Here is a 17,267-nt window from a genome sequence, read left to right as displayed (position 1 = left end):
TGAGTGATAATACAAATTTGACATTAAAAGAAAAACAAGTTCAATAAAGAACATATATAAAAATCAAGACTGAGTATCTTCTCATAGTCCAATGTTTATGTTGTATGGCAACAAGTGTATGCAAACACTGCCATTGGTATTTCGGTATGGAGTTTCACATTATCGCATCCCAACGATACGGTTTCAAAATTAAGTTACTCCCGAGAGTCAACTATTTCCGTAAAATCAAAGTTACATCATGTGAAAAATTACGACGGAAAGAAAAAAATACTTAAGACGCACCGGACGCTATGTAAGGTATGCAAAATACTAGGGGCAAATCCTACACTATATTTACAATAATTCAAATAATCAAACTAAACATATATATACATCGGATATCGAGTAAAGTCTTAAATGCTACACTGCTTCTAATGTGAATCCCGGTTCACTACAAAAGATCTAGACAGAACTAGATAAACCAACAATACATCAGCACTCGGGCTGTTCCCTTTAAAAACAACGAGACAAGGTATACAATCACAAAATAATAAGGTAAAACCATCCTGTAAGAGAAAAACATATAAATAATCCTTGATGTCATGAAGAAAGCAATGGGCAACATTGCCTCCTTCTGCTGCGTTTGAGCGCTCAACAGCGCGGTCATCCGTCATGTACTTCCGGGTAGATTACGAGCTGTAAAGAAATATTGAACTCCACTACGCTAAAGATTGGATTTTGTCTCCCGTGGCCGCCACAAGGAAATACTGTCTCTTTCACACATGCCGATAACACAGGCCAGGACTCAACTTGCCATGAGATAACGCCCATCATCAACTACACGGAAACTCCCGTATATTAATTGCTTCTTAGCATGCTTGGGCCATTTAACAACATCAGACTCAATAGTCTGGAATTAACACTGTCCATTCTGATCACAATATACTCAGAAGACGCTAGGCAGACATACACACATCTGCACAATTTCTCTCTATCTTGTCAGGCATACAATCGGCCTGTACCAATACATTATAATTAAGCATGCAATTATTATCTCATCATTCCTCATGAATCCTACTGGCCTTTCCACATAACGAGACGCTGTTCAAGTCCTTGGCAGACCATCAGGCAAACAGAATCCAACTTAACTTCAAAGATCTTAATTTAACAACGACGTTCTGCAGCTCCTTCTGGCAGCTTCTGTAAAACCATGCATCATGCAAAATAGCTATACCTGTCTCTCTGAATAACCGAAATAAAGTGAATTGATACGTGTTTGACGTAATATAAAAATGAACCTGTCGATCTAGCCCTTCTAGCATATATTTAAGGAAAACTCGGAATATCCTACTCTAAGTACTATATTTACAACAATAACTGATCCTATCAATCCCTCATTTTCCCAAACATCTAATCATAAAGCAAAATAAAAATAAAATAAACATGCATTAATCTCGTATCCGAATCTACCATAGTGACAAAATTTAACAAATACATGCCGTCAGGCTTACTTTAAATGAAAATAAAAATTCTATCTACACTGCCCTAGTACCTTAACATAACTTACATATCATGCCATATATAATACGTGCATCTTACTTTAGATGACTCTCGGGGAACCAGGATAGCAGCTTACATCCCCACTAATTTTGGGATCTACACCATGTTAATCACATCCTTAACATGTGGGAATGCACTTCCTTCCTCTGCAGGTGTATCCATCATCTTGCTGGAAAACAATTCACTGGAACACAGAAGACTATAGTTGATAACCTCTTCGCTGCTTAATGCTGCGAGCCGAAATACCCTTTCTTTTACCAGATCAGCTAACACACTGATTCACATATATATAACACACTTCACTAAAAGGGTAAAATTACAGTTTTAAAAGCAGCCCACGGTTCGGTACGGAAGTTCCACGCGAATACGCGCCCGTCGCGAAATAGTGAAACACTAGCACGTTTCCACCACACTTGTTACTCAGCGGTCACTACACCGTCTTTATCGATTAAAAGTAAACTCTGTCAAAGCACAGTAAATATTACGACTGCACAATTTGAAGTATCAACGAGAACCAGTTACTATTTCTGGAATAACGCCACGTTAATTACAATCACCAGTCACAGAGTTGGTACATCCGCACTGTTCAAACTTTTCCTACAGAGTGCCGAGTTAATACATCCGTACTGCTCAAATTTCAACTACAGAGTGACGCTCTCCAGAGCTTGGATTACTGAGGAGGCTTCGGTGACGCTAATATTGTTGGGGTTCCCGGGTATCTGAACCAACCACCAATCAGAGAGTTCGTCATGTATGATGATACAATACTTATTGTGATATATTTATAAAACACAGCTCAAACATTAGCAAATCTCTTCCACCAATTTCTATAATACATTTCCAAATATATCTAACTTCAGAAACTGTGGAAAACCGATTGTCTACAGAAACTGACTTTATCCACAGAGCATGTTGGTCATCCTGGAATTAATATATGACGCGGTGTAGCCTCCATGTTTGCCAAATCCATAAATTCCCATTGGCTGAAATATCTTGCTTGGTCAGCATGTAATACACGTGTCGGTCCTTGCCAGCGCTTGGGTACGCTTACTTTCTCACGGTCATGCGGAAATATGAAGCAACATCCAGCGACTTACAGTCTTGCTCAACATCCGGTATTAACTATCTTGGGATACGATGCTTTAACATATTGTACTGTAACTTTTTATGAATAAAATTCACATGTTTGGTCAAATAATATTCCAATTATTATTATGGGCCGGTCGGATACGGCTCACTACCGCCGAGTCAAGAGGGTGCCACCTGCCGCATTCTCATATTGGTCGTAATGCAAGTGCTGCCTCTCTGTGTTCGAACGAACAATCGCTGTGAAGTAATGTCTTGGCTGTTGTTTCCATAGCCTATCGGAAAAATTGGGCACGCATGCGCAGAGTTCCTGGTTTCTGGCTAAAAGCTTAGAAATCCTCTCTGAGCTCTGATCTGCACAGCACCCGGCGTGGAGCGCACAACTCGTTACCTGGTTGTGAGGGGAGCTGAATAATTTCCTATTATTTAGCTGACGTCCTTTTAAATGCACTGTATTTGATTGTAGATAATATTTTTAAAGTAATTTATTTTTCAAATAAGCAATGTGCTGCAGCACTTCAGCACATAAGGAACGGCCGCCCCTGAAGTTATTGATGAACCTAGGTGCAGTTCCTACCTATTTAATCGTTTTCAGAAGGTTAGGTAAGGCCTATAGTAGATAAACAGTACGCAGCTTTATGTATACTCCCTGAGAGGGAGAATTATCATGCTCTATTAAAATTCAAGAGATCCATTTAGGTGAAATCTGGCGCCCATATTACGAACATATCTATTAATCATGTTATTAATTTATTTCAGTTAATTATTCAGTTATGTATTCATGTATATTAATAATCAGGGATTACAAACAAAATACGGGCAGATAAAACGAGTTCCATGCTTTAAATATCTCAGTGAGATCCTAGAACCAACAGGGCTGGAAAAGGAAGCACAGAAATTCCTATTACAAAAGATCAAAAGAGCATATTGGAAAACCCGTGACATCTACAACAAGAAATGCATGTCTATACACACAAAAATCAAACATTATAATACGGTGATTAAATCTGAAGTGCTGTATGCAAGTCAAATCTTGCTACTTAATAATAAAGGTGAACTGGAAAACATCTTGAAGGAGGAAAGGAAGATCTTGTGGGAAATTCTGGGCCCAGAGAAAAAAAAAAGAAGGTTATAGACTCAAATCACGCAAAGCTATGGAAAGACTCTCCAACCTTGCCACAGACATCAGGAAAAGAAGACTGAAATTCTATAGATACTTTCACAGACTATCGTCTTCAAGGCTAATCCACAAGATTTTGACATATACTGAAAAACTGAAGAACGTACCATGGATACAAGATGTTAAAAATGATCTGGAAAAGGCCCAGATAGAAAAATCAGAAATCTTTTACCATCACAAGATAAATAGATGGGTAGTAAAGCCAGAGAATGAAGTCCCTAAAAGATTGGGGACTAAGTGGTCAGAGGAAAGAAAACAGGCACGCAGTGAAAGAATGAAAGCAATATGGTCTGTTAGAAAGGCGAATCGTAAATGCAATGCGTGATCCAGCAGGGTCCACACGCAAAAATATTACAATTTTAACAAGAATGGAAATGAGAAGGACAATTTGGTGGTTGGTTGGGTGTATACAAGATTAAAGTCTCAAGAGAAATACCGATAGTCCTATATGAGGAATGTCAATGCATTTTATGCAATAAGGGTATGGAAGGGAGACTGCTGTACTCAGACCCATCTTTCCTCTCTGAACTGTGACGCGAACTCTGACAAGCATAGTCGGCTGCTCCGTTTAGTGAGCCACATTTGTACTATTTAAAAGGATAAACTCGAAGATATCAAAATAATTTTATACGTCTTCCTCAGAATCGCATGGCACACCAATGCTTGTTTCATAAGGAAAATAATACATTTTGATAGGACTTCTTTACAATAAATTCTTATATATGTTGGACCTAAAGGGAGAATCACCAATAGAAGTAAAAGCCCCAGAAGACCTGGATGTTCTATATAAGAACTTCAAAGCACAATAACGGGCCTTGAAAGTAAAGTGGTTATAATTGGTGTGATCTGTTTCGTAACTGTACAGTTGATAACAGAACATAACTTGGGTTACTTTATCTTATCTCTTTTCTAATCCATTGATTCCAAAAGTCACGAAACACGAATTATAGGTGGTATCGAATATCAGATAACATCTGTGTAAAATAATGTAAAGCCATTGCTATAAATTCGCCAGAGGAAACACAACACAATATCAGAGGTACAAACGCTGTATGATAAATAATTCTTAGTACCTCTGAATTTCGTCCCCAAAAAGGTCTGCAGGCAATAGCTAAACCTTGCATAAACTTACTGCCTTTCTGTTGTAGTTTATTGAAATGGACCCAGAAGGTTAACTTCTTGTCAAGCACAACTCCCAGATAAAGAATATGATTTTCCATAGTAATATTTTGTCCATTCATTTAATTTTAGGCTTTCTCAGTTTCCTTCACCTTGTAACAAGCATGGTCTTCGTTTTCTGGTGATTAAATTGTAACTTATAACCACAACCCCAAGTAAATAAAATGTCAAGAGACAAATTATGCTCTTACTCTCCGATTCCGCACATTTTCTGCTTACCGCACCACCTCTACTGACACAGCTCTTCTTATTGCTGGCATTGAGCCACTATTTCTGACGGCGAAAGCAAAAACTGAACTCACTTTTTCTGAAGAAAAACAAAGTATCACCAATGCCCATTCTGAATAACAATCTAGAGCAACCTTGTCATTTTCTACAGTCTGATCACCCAAGGCTCTTCAAAAACTTCATTTATGAAAATTTTTCAATTACCCATGACTGCTTTTTTTACACAGATGGATCTCGTATACCAAGACCAGATGAACAGGACAGAGTTGGATGTGCCTTCGTTGTTCATGAAAACGATTCTGAGGTGTTCTCATCCCAGTACAAACTCTCTTCCACATGCTCTATTTTCCAGGCTGAACTGTAGGCGATTAAGTCTGCGATCAAATGGTGCAAATTTAACAATAAGAAATCTCGGTTATGAAGTGATTCGCAAGCTGCGCTGAATGCGATAAATAATAAATATCATCTGAATCCAATAGCTGTAGCTATTAGAACCACAGCTCAACAAAGTCCGCACATCTGTTTTGACTGGATTCACGGTCATTGTGGAATATCTGGAAACGAGGAAGCTGATCTCCTGGCAAAAGCAGCGGCTACATCTAATTTGGAAATTACTTCTGACAAAATGTCACCTAGCTACGCTAAGAAAACATAAATAAGCACGTAATCCATCAATGGAACAACATTTGGACTTCTTCCAATAGAGGCCAAGTCACCAGAGAAATATTCTTCCCTAAGGTTTTGAACCGCTTGCAAAGTAACGTGTTGGTGCCAAGCTTTGAAATTACTCAATTTTTGACTGGTCATGGCAAATTTGATTATTATTTTCATCGATTTAGAATCAATCGTCCTGATGGCTACGTGTGAGTCTGTGGATCCTCACAAACAGTGGACCACCTACTGTTTGAATGTGCTGCATTTGAAAGAAGAAGGCATGGCTTGAACTCTCATTTGAATGATTGCAACATTGCATTATCAAAACCCCTGTATCATTTGTTTAAGAAGCCGTGCTGTTACAAATATTTTATTAACTTCATCCACTTCATTTTCCGCCGATTAGATATATGAATTCATTTTCATTGTAAAAGTGAATATGTATTTTAACTATAAACCTTATATACTATGTAAAACAGGGTTCCAAACTGCTATGGATATTCAGTAATAATAATAATAATAATAATAATAATAATAATAATAATAATAATAATAATAATAATAATAATAATAATAATAATAATAAAAGGTCCAAAATTCAGCAAGATACGACTTCCGATGTCGATAGTTCAGTCATTCAGTCATTACTTTCGTATGGTTCAGAAATTTGGGCTGAGTCTTCGAAGTTTGAAAACTACCGGCGAAGGATAGCAGCAGTACAGCGGAGATCAGCTTGAGAATTACAAGTGCATATTGCACGGTATCCAAACCTTAGATCCTTACGGTAGCAGCAGTACAACCGATTGACTTACTTGCCTTAGGGAGATAGGAAGCTTGGCGTACTCAAGAAAAGTTGGGAAAGAAATGTGCCAAGAAGCTGGCTTACGGCCAACGAATGGAACAATGGCAGCAAAGATGGGAGGAAAATCCACGAGGGAAATGGACTAAGCGGCTGAGACCATGTTTGGCGAAGTTTAATATTACCTTACGCAGCTCTTGACAGGTCACGGATTATATACGGAATAGGCAGAGCGAGTGTTTCAGGATGTATTTATTCCAATGATGCTGACGATGTACTTCACACTACGGAATTCTCAGAAACACTGACTTTGTGGTTTTCCTAACTGAAGTCAACATAGGTCATTACTAAAGCCCGGATTTTTATGCAGTTAACAGGTTAGACTGCAAACTAACTTGGTTAGTAGGAAGTGTCGGCCTCCCGCTCTTCCATAATGTAGCAAGAGTAACATAAATTTTAGGGGTTCTGATGGCCGTTCTCCTAATGTTTATGCGAACACCGTAACATAGTCGTTATGAAGGTAGACTATACTTGCTACTGACTTCAGTAAGTTTGCATTCTAACCTATCAATGCATAAAAATCCGGGCTCTAGTCATTACAAAAACGTCAGCAGGAATGTAGCGATTAAAAGCAATGTTATCATACAAAATACTCGATCAAATGAAAAACCGCACATTTTCTCACTTTTAACGAACAGTACTACGGTCCTGATCTAACAGTCCAAAGTTCCAGAGCTGGAAAGACCAGGCCGCAGACAGCCGCGAACACTCCTCTGCCATTATTCCTTAAATGTGCACACTGCTCATTCCAATCAGTACCTCAGAGTAGGAATTGAATAGCTCGAATGCTATGATGAACCAGTGTGTTACGTACCAGCAGTTTCAGCAAATTTTTGAACCAGAGGAATGGCATGCTAAAGAAGAAAGTTATCTTACTCCCCACCCACTTCCCGCCAATATTCAGACAGGCTGTTACACTCGGTACGACCAGGCGAGTTGACAGTGTGGTTAGGGGCGCGCAGCTGTGAACTTGCATCCGGCAGATAGTAAATTCGAACCCACTGTCGGTAGCCCTGAAGATGGTATTCCGTGGTTTCCCATTTTCACACCAGGCAAATGCTGGTTCTATACCTTAATTAAGCCCAAGGCCGCTTCCTTCACACTTCTAGCCCTTTCCTATCCCATCGTCGCTATAAGACCTATCTGTTTCGCTGCGACGTAAAGCAAATTTAAAAAATACTCGGTACGCAGCAGTAATCATATCTTAGGAGATGAGTGGCAACAGAAGACACAACGCAATCACAACAAACAATGGTCAATGTAATTTTATTGTAATCAATTTTATGAGCTTTCTATATTGTAGCCCTTCACATTTGGTTTTCTTTCGAATCTGCGATATTAGGGCGTCTTATAAAATTATTTATAGCGCAGACTGTAGTTCCTTATTTTCCGACTTTACATACCGATTTCCATCAAATTCTTTCTCGTGACTCGGCGCTGATATGGACTTAGTAACAAAAATCCAATGTCATGAATATTTCTGTGATCAAAGCCAGTACGGTAACAATGTATAAGACATAAATGATCGGAAATTTGATACTATATAACTTTAGTTATGTAGTATTTATCAATACGGCCACTAATAATATAAATTTTAGGCCTTCTCCATAACTATTATTTCGCTCAACGTAAATACAATTATTTATGACCTAATTATAGCGGTTTACTTATCGACTTTGCGTACCGATTTTGAAAAAGATACGACCACTAATGACATAAATATATGAGAATCAAATGTTAGGCCTTCCCCTAAACTACCATTTCACTCAGCGTGAATAAAATTATTTATGGCCTAGATTGTAGCAACTTATTCCCCGACTTTGCATATCGATTTTCATAAAATTCTCTTCAGCCGTGTTCTCGTGATGCGTGTACAGACAGACAGACAGACAGACAGACAGACAGACAGACAGACAGACAGACAGACAGACAGACAGACAGACAGGCAGACAGACAGACAGACAGACAGACAGACAGACAGACAGACAGACAGACAGACAGACAGACAGACATTACGGAAAATTAAAAAGTGCATTTCCTTGTTGCTGTGGACACGACTGACACAGAAATGCCATCTTTTCTTAAATTCTGAGCAATGTACAGACGTAACTCTTATTTTTTTATATATAGACTAGCTGATGTACCCGTGCTTCGCTACGGAATTCTATACTGTATACAGAACTGTAGGTTAGGTACAGTACACGTTGTGACCAAGACTGTATTAAATGGCATAGCTCTTAACGTTACCCTGGAAACGCAACGGAGAAATCACCAAACGTCTTTTCTCATATGAAGACTGGGTTAAGGAACTTTCATTGTAATGGTAGGCCCGCTGCCTAGCATCATTCACAATCAGGATGGGGATTATTAATTATAATGGCAGACACTCACTCTCCACCTGCCTTTTTACATCTTCAGGAAGACTGTCTTAGTGGTTTCCCCAACTGAAATGAACATACGTCATTACAATGATGTCAATAGAAATGGCGCGAGTAAAAGCAATGATTTCACATGAAAGAGTCGATCAAATGCAAAAACCACACATTTTCTCACTTTTAACGAACAGTAGTACGCTGCCGATCTAACAGTCCAAAGTTCCAGAGCTGGAATGACCAGGCCGCAGACAGCCGTGATCCGTGAACACTCTTAGTCTCTTTTCGGAGAGGGGGTCGAATAGTGGAGAGTCCCGAGGCAAAAACTATGCCCTTTTATTAATAGGTTTCCTAGGAGTACCCGATGAGTCGGAAAATCTTAATTCACTACACTGGCGGCGGGAAAATCTGAATTGGAGGCAATTTTTTTCCAAGCCAGAGGAGAAACCCCCTCTTCACTGCTAATTTTGAATAAAATGAATGTAGAATTTAATAAAAGTGAAGAGGAATAGGCTCTTTTTAAGAAACCGCTCTTTTTAGGGTTGAATTTTGAGTTATTTAGTGAATTGAGATGCTATAATTTGGAATATGCCTAAATTGTAATTCTAGACCAGGTCATACTACTACTATTACTACTACCGGTACTACTAAGTGATCCTCTGCCTTAAGAGTGCACACTGCTCATTCAAAACAGTGCGTCAGAGTAGGGATCGAATAGCTGGAATACTATGATGAACCAGTTGGATACGTACCAGCAGAACATCACGACAAATAATGGTCTATGTAATGTTACTGTTGATCAATGTTGTGCGCTTTCAATATTGTAGGCCTTCACATTTAGTTTTCTTCCGACTCTGAAATACCACTCTTATCATAGTCGGTAAAACTGAACAAAACATAAATGGTCGGAAATTGTATTCTCTATAACTTTTGTTATGTAGTATTTTTCGATAGGACCAATAACATAAGTATTTAAAAATTAAATTTTAGGTGCCATCCCCTAAACTACAATTTCATACAGGGCGAATAAAATTGTTTATAACTTAAACTGTAGTTTCGTATTCTCTGACTCTATAAACCGACTTTCATTAATTTATGTTAACCCATTTCCTCGTGGCTCGGCGTTGATATTGACTTGGCAACAAAAATAGAAATTCATGAATATCTGCGTTATCAAAGACGGTACGGTAACAATATATGACACAAATGATCGGAAATTTAATTCTATAGAACTTTAGTTATGTAGTATTTATCGACAGGACCACCAATATTATAAATATTTGTGATTTCAATTTTAGACCTTCCCCTAAACTACCATTTCACTCAATGTGAGTAAAATGATTTATATCCTAGATTGTAGTGGCACATCCCCCGACTTCACATACCGATTTTCATTAAATTCTCTTCAGCCGTTTTCTCGTGATGCGTGTACATACATACAGACAGATAGACAGACAGAAGTTACGGAAAAGTAAAAAGTGCATTTCCTTGTTACTATGGACATGGCCGATACAGAAATACGATTCTTTTCAAATTCTGAGCAATGTACAGACAAAACTCTTATTTTATATATATGAGCATTGGTCTATACAAAGAAGGTGTTTAGAAGTTGAAAAAGGAAAACTGTCACCCGAATCTATTGTTCTAGTGATGTTACGGAACCAAGAATGTTGGGATGAGATAGCTGTATATGTAGAAAGTATCCTACGACAGAAAAAAGAGGGATCTGGATGCTCACGAACGCCAGTATAGGAGAAACGAAAGTAGAAGAAGCCTGAGAGAGTAAAAGCACGATGCAGCCCTGAAGTAATGCGAGAACGGTTCCGGGGTAGGAAAAGGGCGTGTGGTTTTTAGTGGGTAAAAATCCCACCCACTTGTGGAGTGCGAACCCTTCACAAGTGTCACAAGTGTCTCATGTAAGATTTTCCACACTCCCTCGTTAAAACATTTCTTCTTCTTCTTGCGTTCCGGCCTTCTAAGGACCATGTTACAATTTCAATTCTTCCTCCTTAGTTGTTCTTTGCTTTTCTTCCAGTATTCTTTCATTGTTTCACTGTGCTTCTTTTTCCTGTCTTCAGTCCACTTTGTACCTGTTTTCTTTTCCTTCCTCCCTTGGAATCCTTCCATTTGTAAGACTTTCTTCCTAAAAATCTTTCTTTCCAATAATTCTTCTTCTCGTATTGTCCGACTCGTTGGCTGAACGTTCAACGTACTGGCCTTCGATTCAGAGGGTCCCGGGTTCGATTCCCAGCCGGGTCGTGGATTTTAACGTTAATTGGTTAATTCCAATGGCACGGGGGATGGGTGTATGTGTTGTCTTCATCATCATTTCATCCTCATCACGACGCGCAGGTCACCTACGGGTGTCAAATAGAAAGACCTGCACCTGGCGAGCCGAACCCTTCCTGGGATATCCCGGCACTAAAAGCCATACGACATTTCATTTCATTTCTTCTCGTGTTTATTATTATTATTATTATTATTATTATTATTATTATTATTATTATTATTATTATTATTATTATTCTTTCTTCTTTCTTCGTTTCGGCCTGCTGTGGACCACGTTATTTCAACCGTTTGCATCCTTGAGCTTTAATTCTTCCCCAGTACTCACGCATTCTCGTTCTGTGAGCCTCCTTTCTTTCATCAGTCCACTTCTTGCCTGTTTTCAACTTTGGCCTTTCTTGGAACCTCTTGTATCCCTGGAGCTTTTTCTGGAGAGGAGCACGTTTCTGGATGTCTTCGAGTGTGATTCCTATTTCCTGAAGGTCTTTTTCAACTTCGATAAACCAGGGTCCCTTGGTTTTCTTATTAAGAAAGTAGGAAAATATCCTATTGGTCTGTCTCTGTGTGCTCATGCGTGCTATATGGCCATAAAAATTAATCCTCCTTTTCCGAATCGTGTCCGTTATCCTCTCCATATGCTGGTACAGATCGCTGTTGTGTCGTCTCCTGTACTCACCATTTTCTTTGATTGGTCCAAGAATCTTTCTCAGGATTTTTCTTTCTTTAGCTTCTAGCTTCTCCATCAGACCTCTTCTGTTCATTGCAAGGCATTCTGCTGCGTACAGTGCTTCCGGGCGTACAACCGAACAATAATGCCTAAGCTTGGCGTTGATGGACACTGATCTTTTGTTGTAGACATTCCTAGTCAGCTGATATGCCATCTCCATCTTGTTGATTCTGTACATGATTGCTTCTTTCTCAGAGTTGTTAGGTACTATCCACTCACCTAAGTACTTAAACTTTTCCACCTGCTTGATTTTTCCCTGTTCCACAATGAGATCTCTGGGAGCTGGCTTGATGTTGGTTATAAACTCTGTTTTTTTGGAAAGAGATTTGAAGGCCAGCTTTTGCTGCCTGGATTCTCAGTTGGTTAATTTGTTTTTCAGCAGTATCTAGGGAATCAGAAAAGATCGCTAGGTCATCTGCAAAAGCTAGGCAGTCTATGATAAGATCATCTTTCTTATATCCTATTCTAAGGCCATTCTCAACCTCTTCCTTGCACATCTCCTTGCGCCATTCCCGAATGATTTTCTCCAGAACGCAGTTGAAGAGAAGGGGTGATAGTCCATCCCCTTGCCTAACACCAGTCTTGATTTCGAAGACGTGTGAAATTTCTCCCCTGAATTTCACCCTGGACGTAGTGCTGGTTAAGGTCTGTTGAATGATAGCTCTCGTTTTGTTGTCTAAGCCCATTTCCTTCAGAATGCGGAGGAGAGTGTGTCGATCTATGGAGTCATAGGCTTTTTGGAAGTCAACAAAAGTAACTACAAAATTCCTATTCCTGGATTTTAGGTACGACAGGACGGACTTAAGGTTCATGATCTGCTCTGCACAAGATCGTCCTTTTCTAAAGCCTCCTTGGTATTCACCCAACTGTGAATCAAGTTGCTCTTCTGCCCGAGTTTGAAGGGCTTTGGAAAGAATTTTGTATGTTACTGAGAGAAGGGAGATGCCGCGGTAGTTGTTTACATCTGTTTTCTCACCTTTCTTATGTAGGGGATGATATTATTATTATTATTATTATTATTATTATTATTATTATTATTATTATTATTATTATTATTATTATTATTATTATTATTATTATTATTACAGGGAGCTGTGGCCACAGCAAGGGAGGCAGCAAAATCCAGAGGTCGGTATCATGCAACGAAGGCAACTCCTGGTAAACTGTACGCCAAAAAATGTGACCTGACTAAGGAAGAAGACATCCTGGCTCTCTTCAAATGGATCAAGGAAACACTGGGTGGTGTCGATATTCTGGTAAACAACGCTGGAGTGTATTGGGGCACTGGTCTTACAGGTAAGAAAAATCTTCAGTTCTGTATCAAAGCAAGATTTCTGATAAAATATGAGGTGAAAGAAGAAAACATGGATTGAAAACGTAGAGTTTTAGGACATAAACTGAAACATGAAGCTCTGAGTATCGCATATTTCAAATTTGGGTCAAGTATTCTACTGTATTACAACTGAAATACACTGCTTAAGGGAAGACGTGCACAAAAGCCTTCGACACAAACATTTTTTATTTTATTTTTTATTTTGCTGAAATTGCTAGCTTATGTTGGGAATCTTGTCTTCGAAGGATTTGGTTAAATTCGGTAGGTACCTAAGTGCACTTGTGACCGGTTTCTTCAGCTCTGTCTTAAAGTTTACTTAACACACGTTAACTAAGAATTGTTATTAATTTAACTCCCCTCTTTCACAAACACATTTCTAGCATTTCTTACGAAACAATTACTGTTAAGGACAAATTAACACGTATCCGTGAGATTTCTGAACGCATTGTGCTGTGAGCGTCTTTTGTTTCTCGAGCATACAGCGCTCCGAGCGGTATATTGGAATTCTAATTTGTCACACATGGTTGACATTGACTATATTATAGGTTATGGTTAGCGGAGACCGCTAAGATGTAAACATGTGCAATAAGTGACAACAAGAACGCTATTATAATTAATACGAGATAAATGTTAGTAATTATCATAGATTTAATTTGAATATATGCGAGTGTGCTTGAAAAATAAAAAGGACGGATGGTTAAATCACAACAGTCAATGTATGTGAGTGCACTCGAAGGCTCCTTCAACTCCGAGAAAATGTGATAATTGATATAAGTCTTGAGTGATATCCAGGCATTCTTTTAGTGCGGGGGAAATATTGCATTGCCTTGCCAGTGCTGCAATGGCAGCAGGAGCTCTGCACATTCTACACACTATTATCTTGCACTCATGAACATAGTCTGCTACAATTACATGAAAAGAGTCTGATGCGTAATATCGAAATTTTCTGTACTTAGCTGCTGTCGTCCATTACCTTCAGCAACAGTGTTTTGACAGACGCCAGTTTCTTTCCTCCAGTCTCGGTCTTGGTAGCTAAGTAGGGAGATGATAGGAAATTCTGTATGCGAAAACTCTGTTTCGCGGGCAGGGAGGGGGAGTAGGGTGTGAGGGGAAAGTTGTAGGTATTGACTCTGTACATTGGACAGGGAAAAGGGAGTGCTGCTTCTTCATCTTATCAATTATTTTTGTGTTTTAGGGAGTAAATATAATTCTTTTGACGAAATAAAAGTAAGGAATTGAATTAATAAGTATATTGTAAGACATCATTTTTGTGGTAAATATTAACCTACTAAACCGTCTCGCTCTCGAAGACTGCGTAAATTCAGTGAATTTACTACGGGTAAGAATGTCTTAATCCACATGCAAGACCTTTAAGTCAGAGTAGCCTCGTATGGGATTCATTAAATGGTAATACAAAGTGTGAAATGATGTCCAGAAAATTAAATTACCCACTCGTTTGTTTCTGTTACGTTTACGAGGTGTTACACTTCCAGTTTCAAGTAATTGGTTGAAGAGGTTCACAAACAATTGTCCAGGTGGGTCACGTCTATTAGAATATCGTTCCGCGAACAGAGCACGAGTACGAACTGCATTCTTCCTACATTCTCCATACACCATTAACATGTCGGCTTTATCAGCAGTGGTAAATACCATCCTCCACCACGTCCTACTTCTTGATGTAACGCAGAGTAACTGACAACGAAGTCGCAATGCAATCAGTGTACTGCAAAGGAAACTAAGCACTTGAATGGAACAGACAACTGTCTGCATTTAAAATTTTGAAACAACGATAACTCGTAAAAGTTATTGTGGTAGAATCGTGAAAAAGCACCATTGGCATTCTAATTTACTCTAGTTTATTTTGTTAATGCCAATAAGATTTGTTCCATTTCAAAAATGTACCTTTCAAAAATAATTCGCATTCTAATAATCATTAAAATCTAGACATGATGAATTTACTGTTAATTGGTAATTGGTTGAAGAGGTTCACAAAGAATTGTCCAGATGGGTCACGTCTATTGGAATACCGTTCCACGATCAATTGTTTGAGAAGCCTATCTCGTGGACAGTCGAGATTTTCATCTGATGCCGCAGAGCAAAGTTTTCTGCGAAATGTAAAGAATTTCACCTTATTTTCTTGACACAACATAAGCCCAACATCCTATATTATGTCCACAAGTACGGGCCGTGAAAGCTTCAATGGCAACATCATTAAAATCTGTGTAAGGGCTACGATTATGAGCTCTTGATTACACTTCATTTCTGTGGAAACATCAATAGCACCTTCCATTTGAAACATATCTTCCTAACTCTAAATTTTTGATCACAGTCTGTTAGAGTTCACAAGTGTTAAAAACAGCTGAGTGGCTGTGTAGTATGGTCTTTCTTGTCTTGTTTTGATAAACAATCTCTCTGAAGCATATTGTTAAAAATCATGAAAGTAAATGGGAGTTGTGCTCTTTTGATCTACTATTATAAGAAAATAAAATTCTCTCTTAATTCATATATGGAAATCAAAGGTAGAAGTCAGTAGAGGACAGTAGCGTAGGCAGGATCGACCGATACTGGGGTTATAGTCACAAAATTATGATTTAACACAATGAAGGTGTTAATTATAAAGTGGACATTCTGAGCTCTCTAAAGTCTATTAGAGAGGGCGCCATGTAGTCTGCCTTACACGACGTCACAGTAGTCAAACAGAGGTACTATTAGCTGTTGAACCAACAGTTTTCTGACCTTGAAAGGAGGTGAATCTTTCATTCTTTTAAGTGAATGAAGGGAGAAAAAATACTCGTTGAGATATAGTGGTTACGTGTTCTGTCCAGACAAGGTTTTTGCCCAATATTAATCCTAAACTTCTAACTTAGTTTCCAGAACCGTAGTTCTTGAAATAGATCAACCAAGTTTTTAATTCATCTTGTATTCCTCTGTAGAGGCCCTGACAGAGCAGTGGCAATCCATGTTGAACGTACATGTCCTGGGACTTTCCATCTGCACTCGTGAGGCTGTAAAGAACATGAGAGCAAGAGGAGTAGATGATGGTCACATCATTCATATCAGCAGGTAAGTGCAAAACAAAACAACTGCCACAAGCAGGATTGGTTAGATGAAGTGATTTTCCAATTATTAAATCATCGTCTTCGAAGCGTTATCCAGATCGTACGACGTCCACTGTATTCCCCTGTCGGTCACATATTCTGGGGGTAGACATCAGAACGATAACAGAGTCCCAAAAATGTAAACGTGCATGCACAAGATATCTAAAGGATGGACACAAATATAGCACGACAAGTGGAAGCCAAGCGATACCAGGTGGGAAAAAAACTGGTCCAGAAAATATTTATAAGACTGACGCGTAATTGGACCTTGTTCAGGGGCGGCGCGTGACTTTCATCACTGGGGATTCAACAGAAGAAAAAACGTTGCCCCCCCCAAACCTCTCTTCTCCCCCCTCTCCCCAGCCACCTCTTCCGTCGTGGGCCGTAACCTTCTAAAATAAGATGACATAAGTTTTAGAAGTGTAATCAAATACCGTACGAGGGAAGCAGACAATACATGCCGAAATTGACGAGATGCAAAATGAGAAATATTTCACTATCAGCTTACCCTATGCAGACAGCTTATACAAAAAATTCATCCTGCGCTCCTTGGAGGACGCAAACTTATCTATAACTGCTTCATTGTGAAGTCCTCAGAGTCTCGAACCAAGTCCCTTTCAATTGACAACATATCAAGAGCATTAAGTCTATCCTCGATCAATGTGCTGCGCAAGAAAGTTTTTATTCTCTTCAGGGTTGAGAAACACCTTTCTGCTTCCGATGTCG

General features: G+C 39.0%; 1 protein-coding gene across 1 annotated transcript in view; it reads left to right on the top strand.

Moving 5' to 3' along the window:
• LOC136885934 (farnesol dehydrogenase) overlaps positions 1-17,267 on the top strand; it is a 53,008-nt gene that overhangs the window by 16,687 nt on the left and 19,054 nt on the right. The window contains exons 2-3 of the mRNA XM_067158633.2: positions 13,199-13,406; positions 16,377-16,506. Coding sequence (XP_067014734.2) covers positions 13,199-13,406; positions 16,377-16,506 — 338 coding nt within the window. The remainder of the gene's footprint in view (positions 1-13,198; positions 13,407-16,376; positions 16,507-17,267) is intronic.

This window comes from Anabrus simplex, chromosome X (assembly GCF_040414725.1).
Source record: "Anabrus simplex isolate iqAnaSimp1 chromosome X, ASM4041472v1, whole genome shotgun sequence".
Classification (NCBI taxonomy): Eukaryota; Metazoa; Arthropoda; class Insecta; order Orthoptera; family Tettigoniidae; genus Anabrus; species Anabrus simplex.
This window is presented reverse-complemented; position numbering and strand designations above follow the sequence as displayed.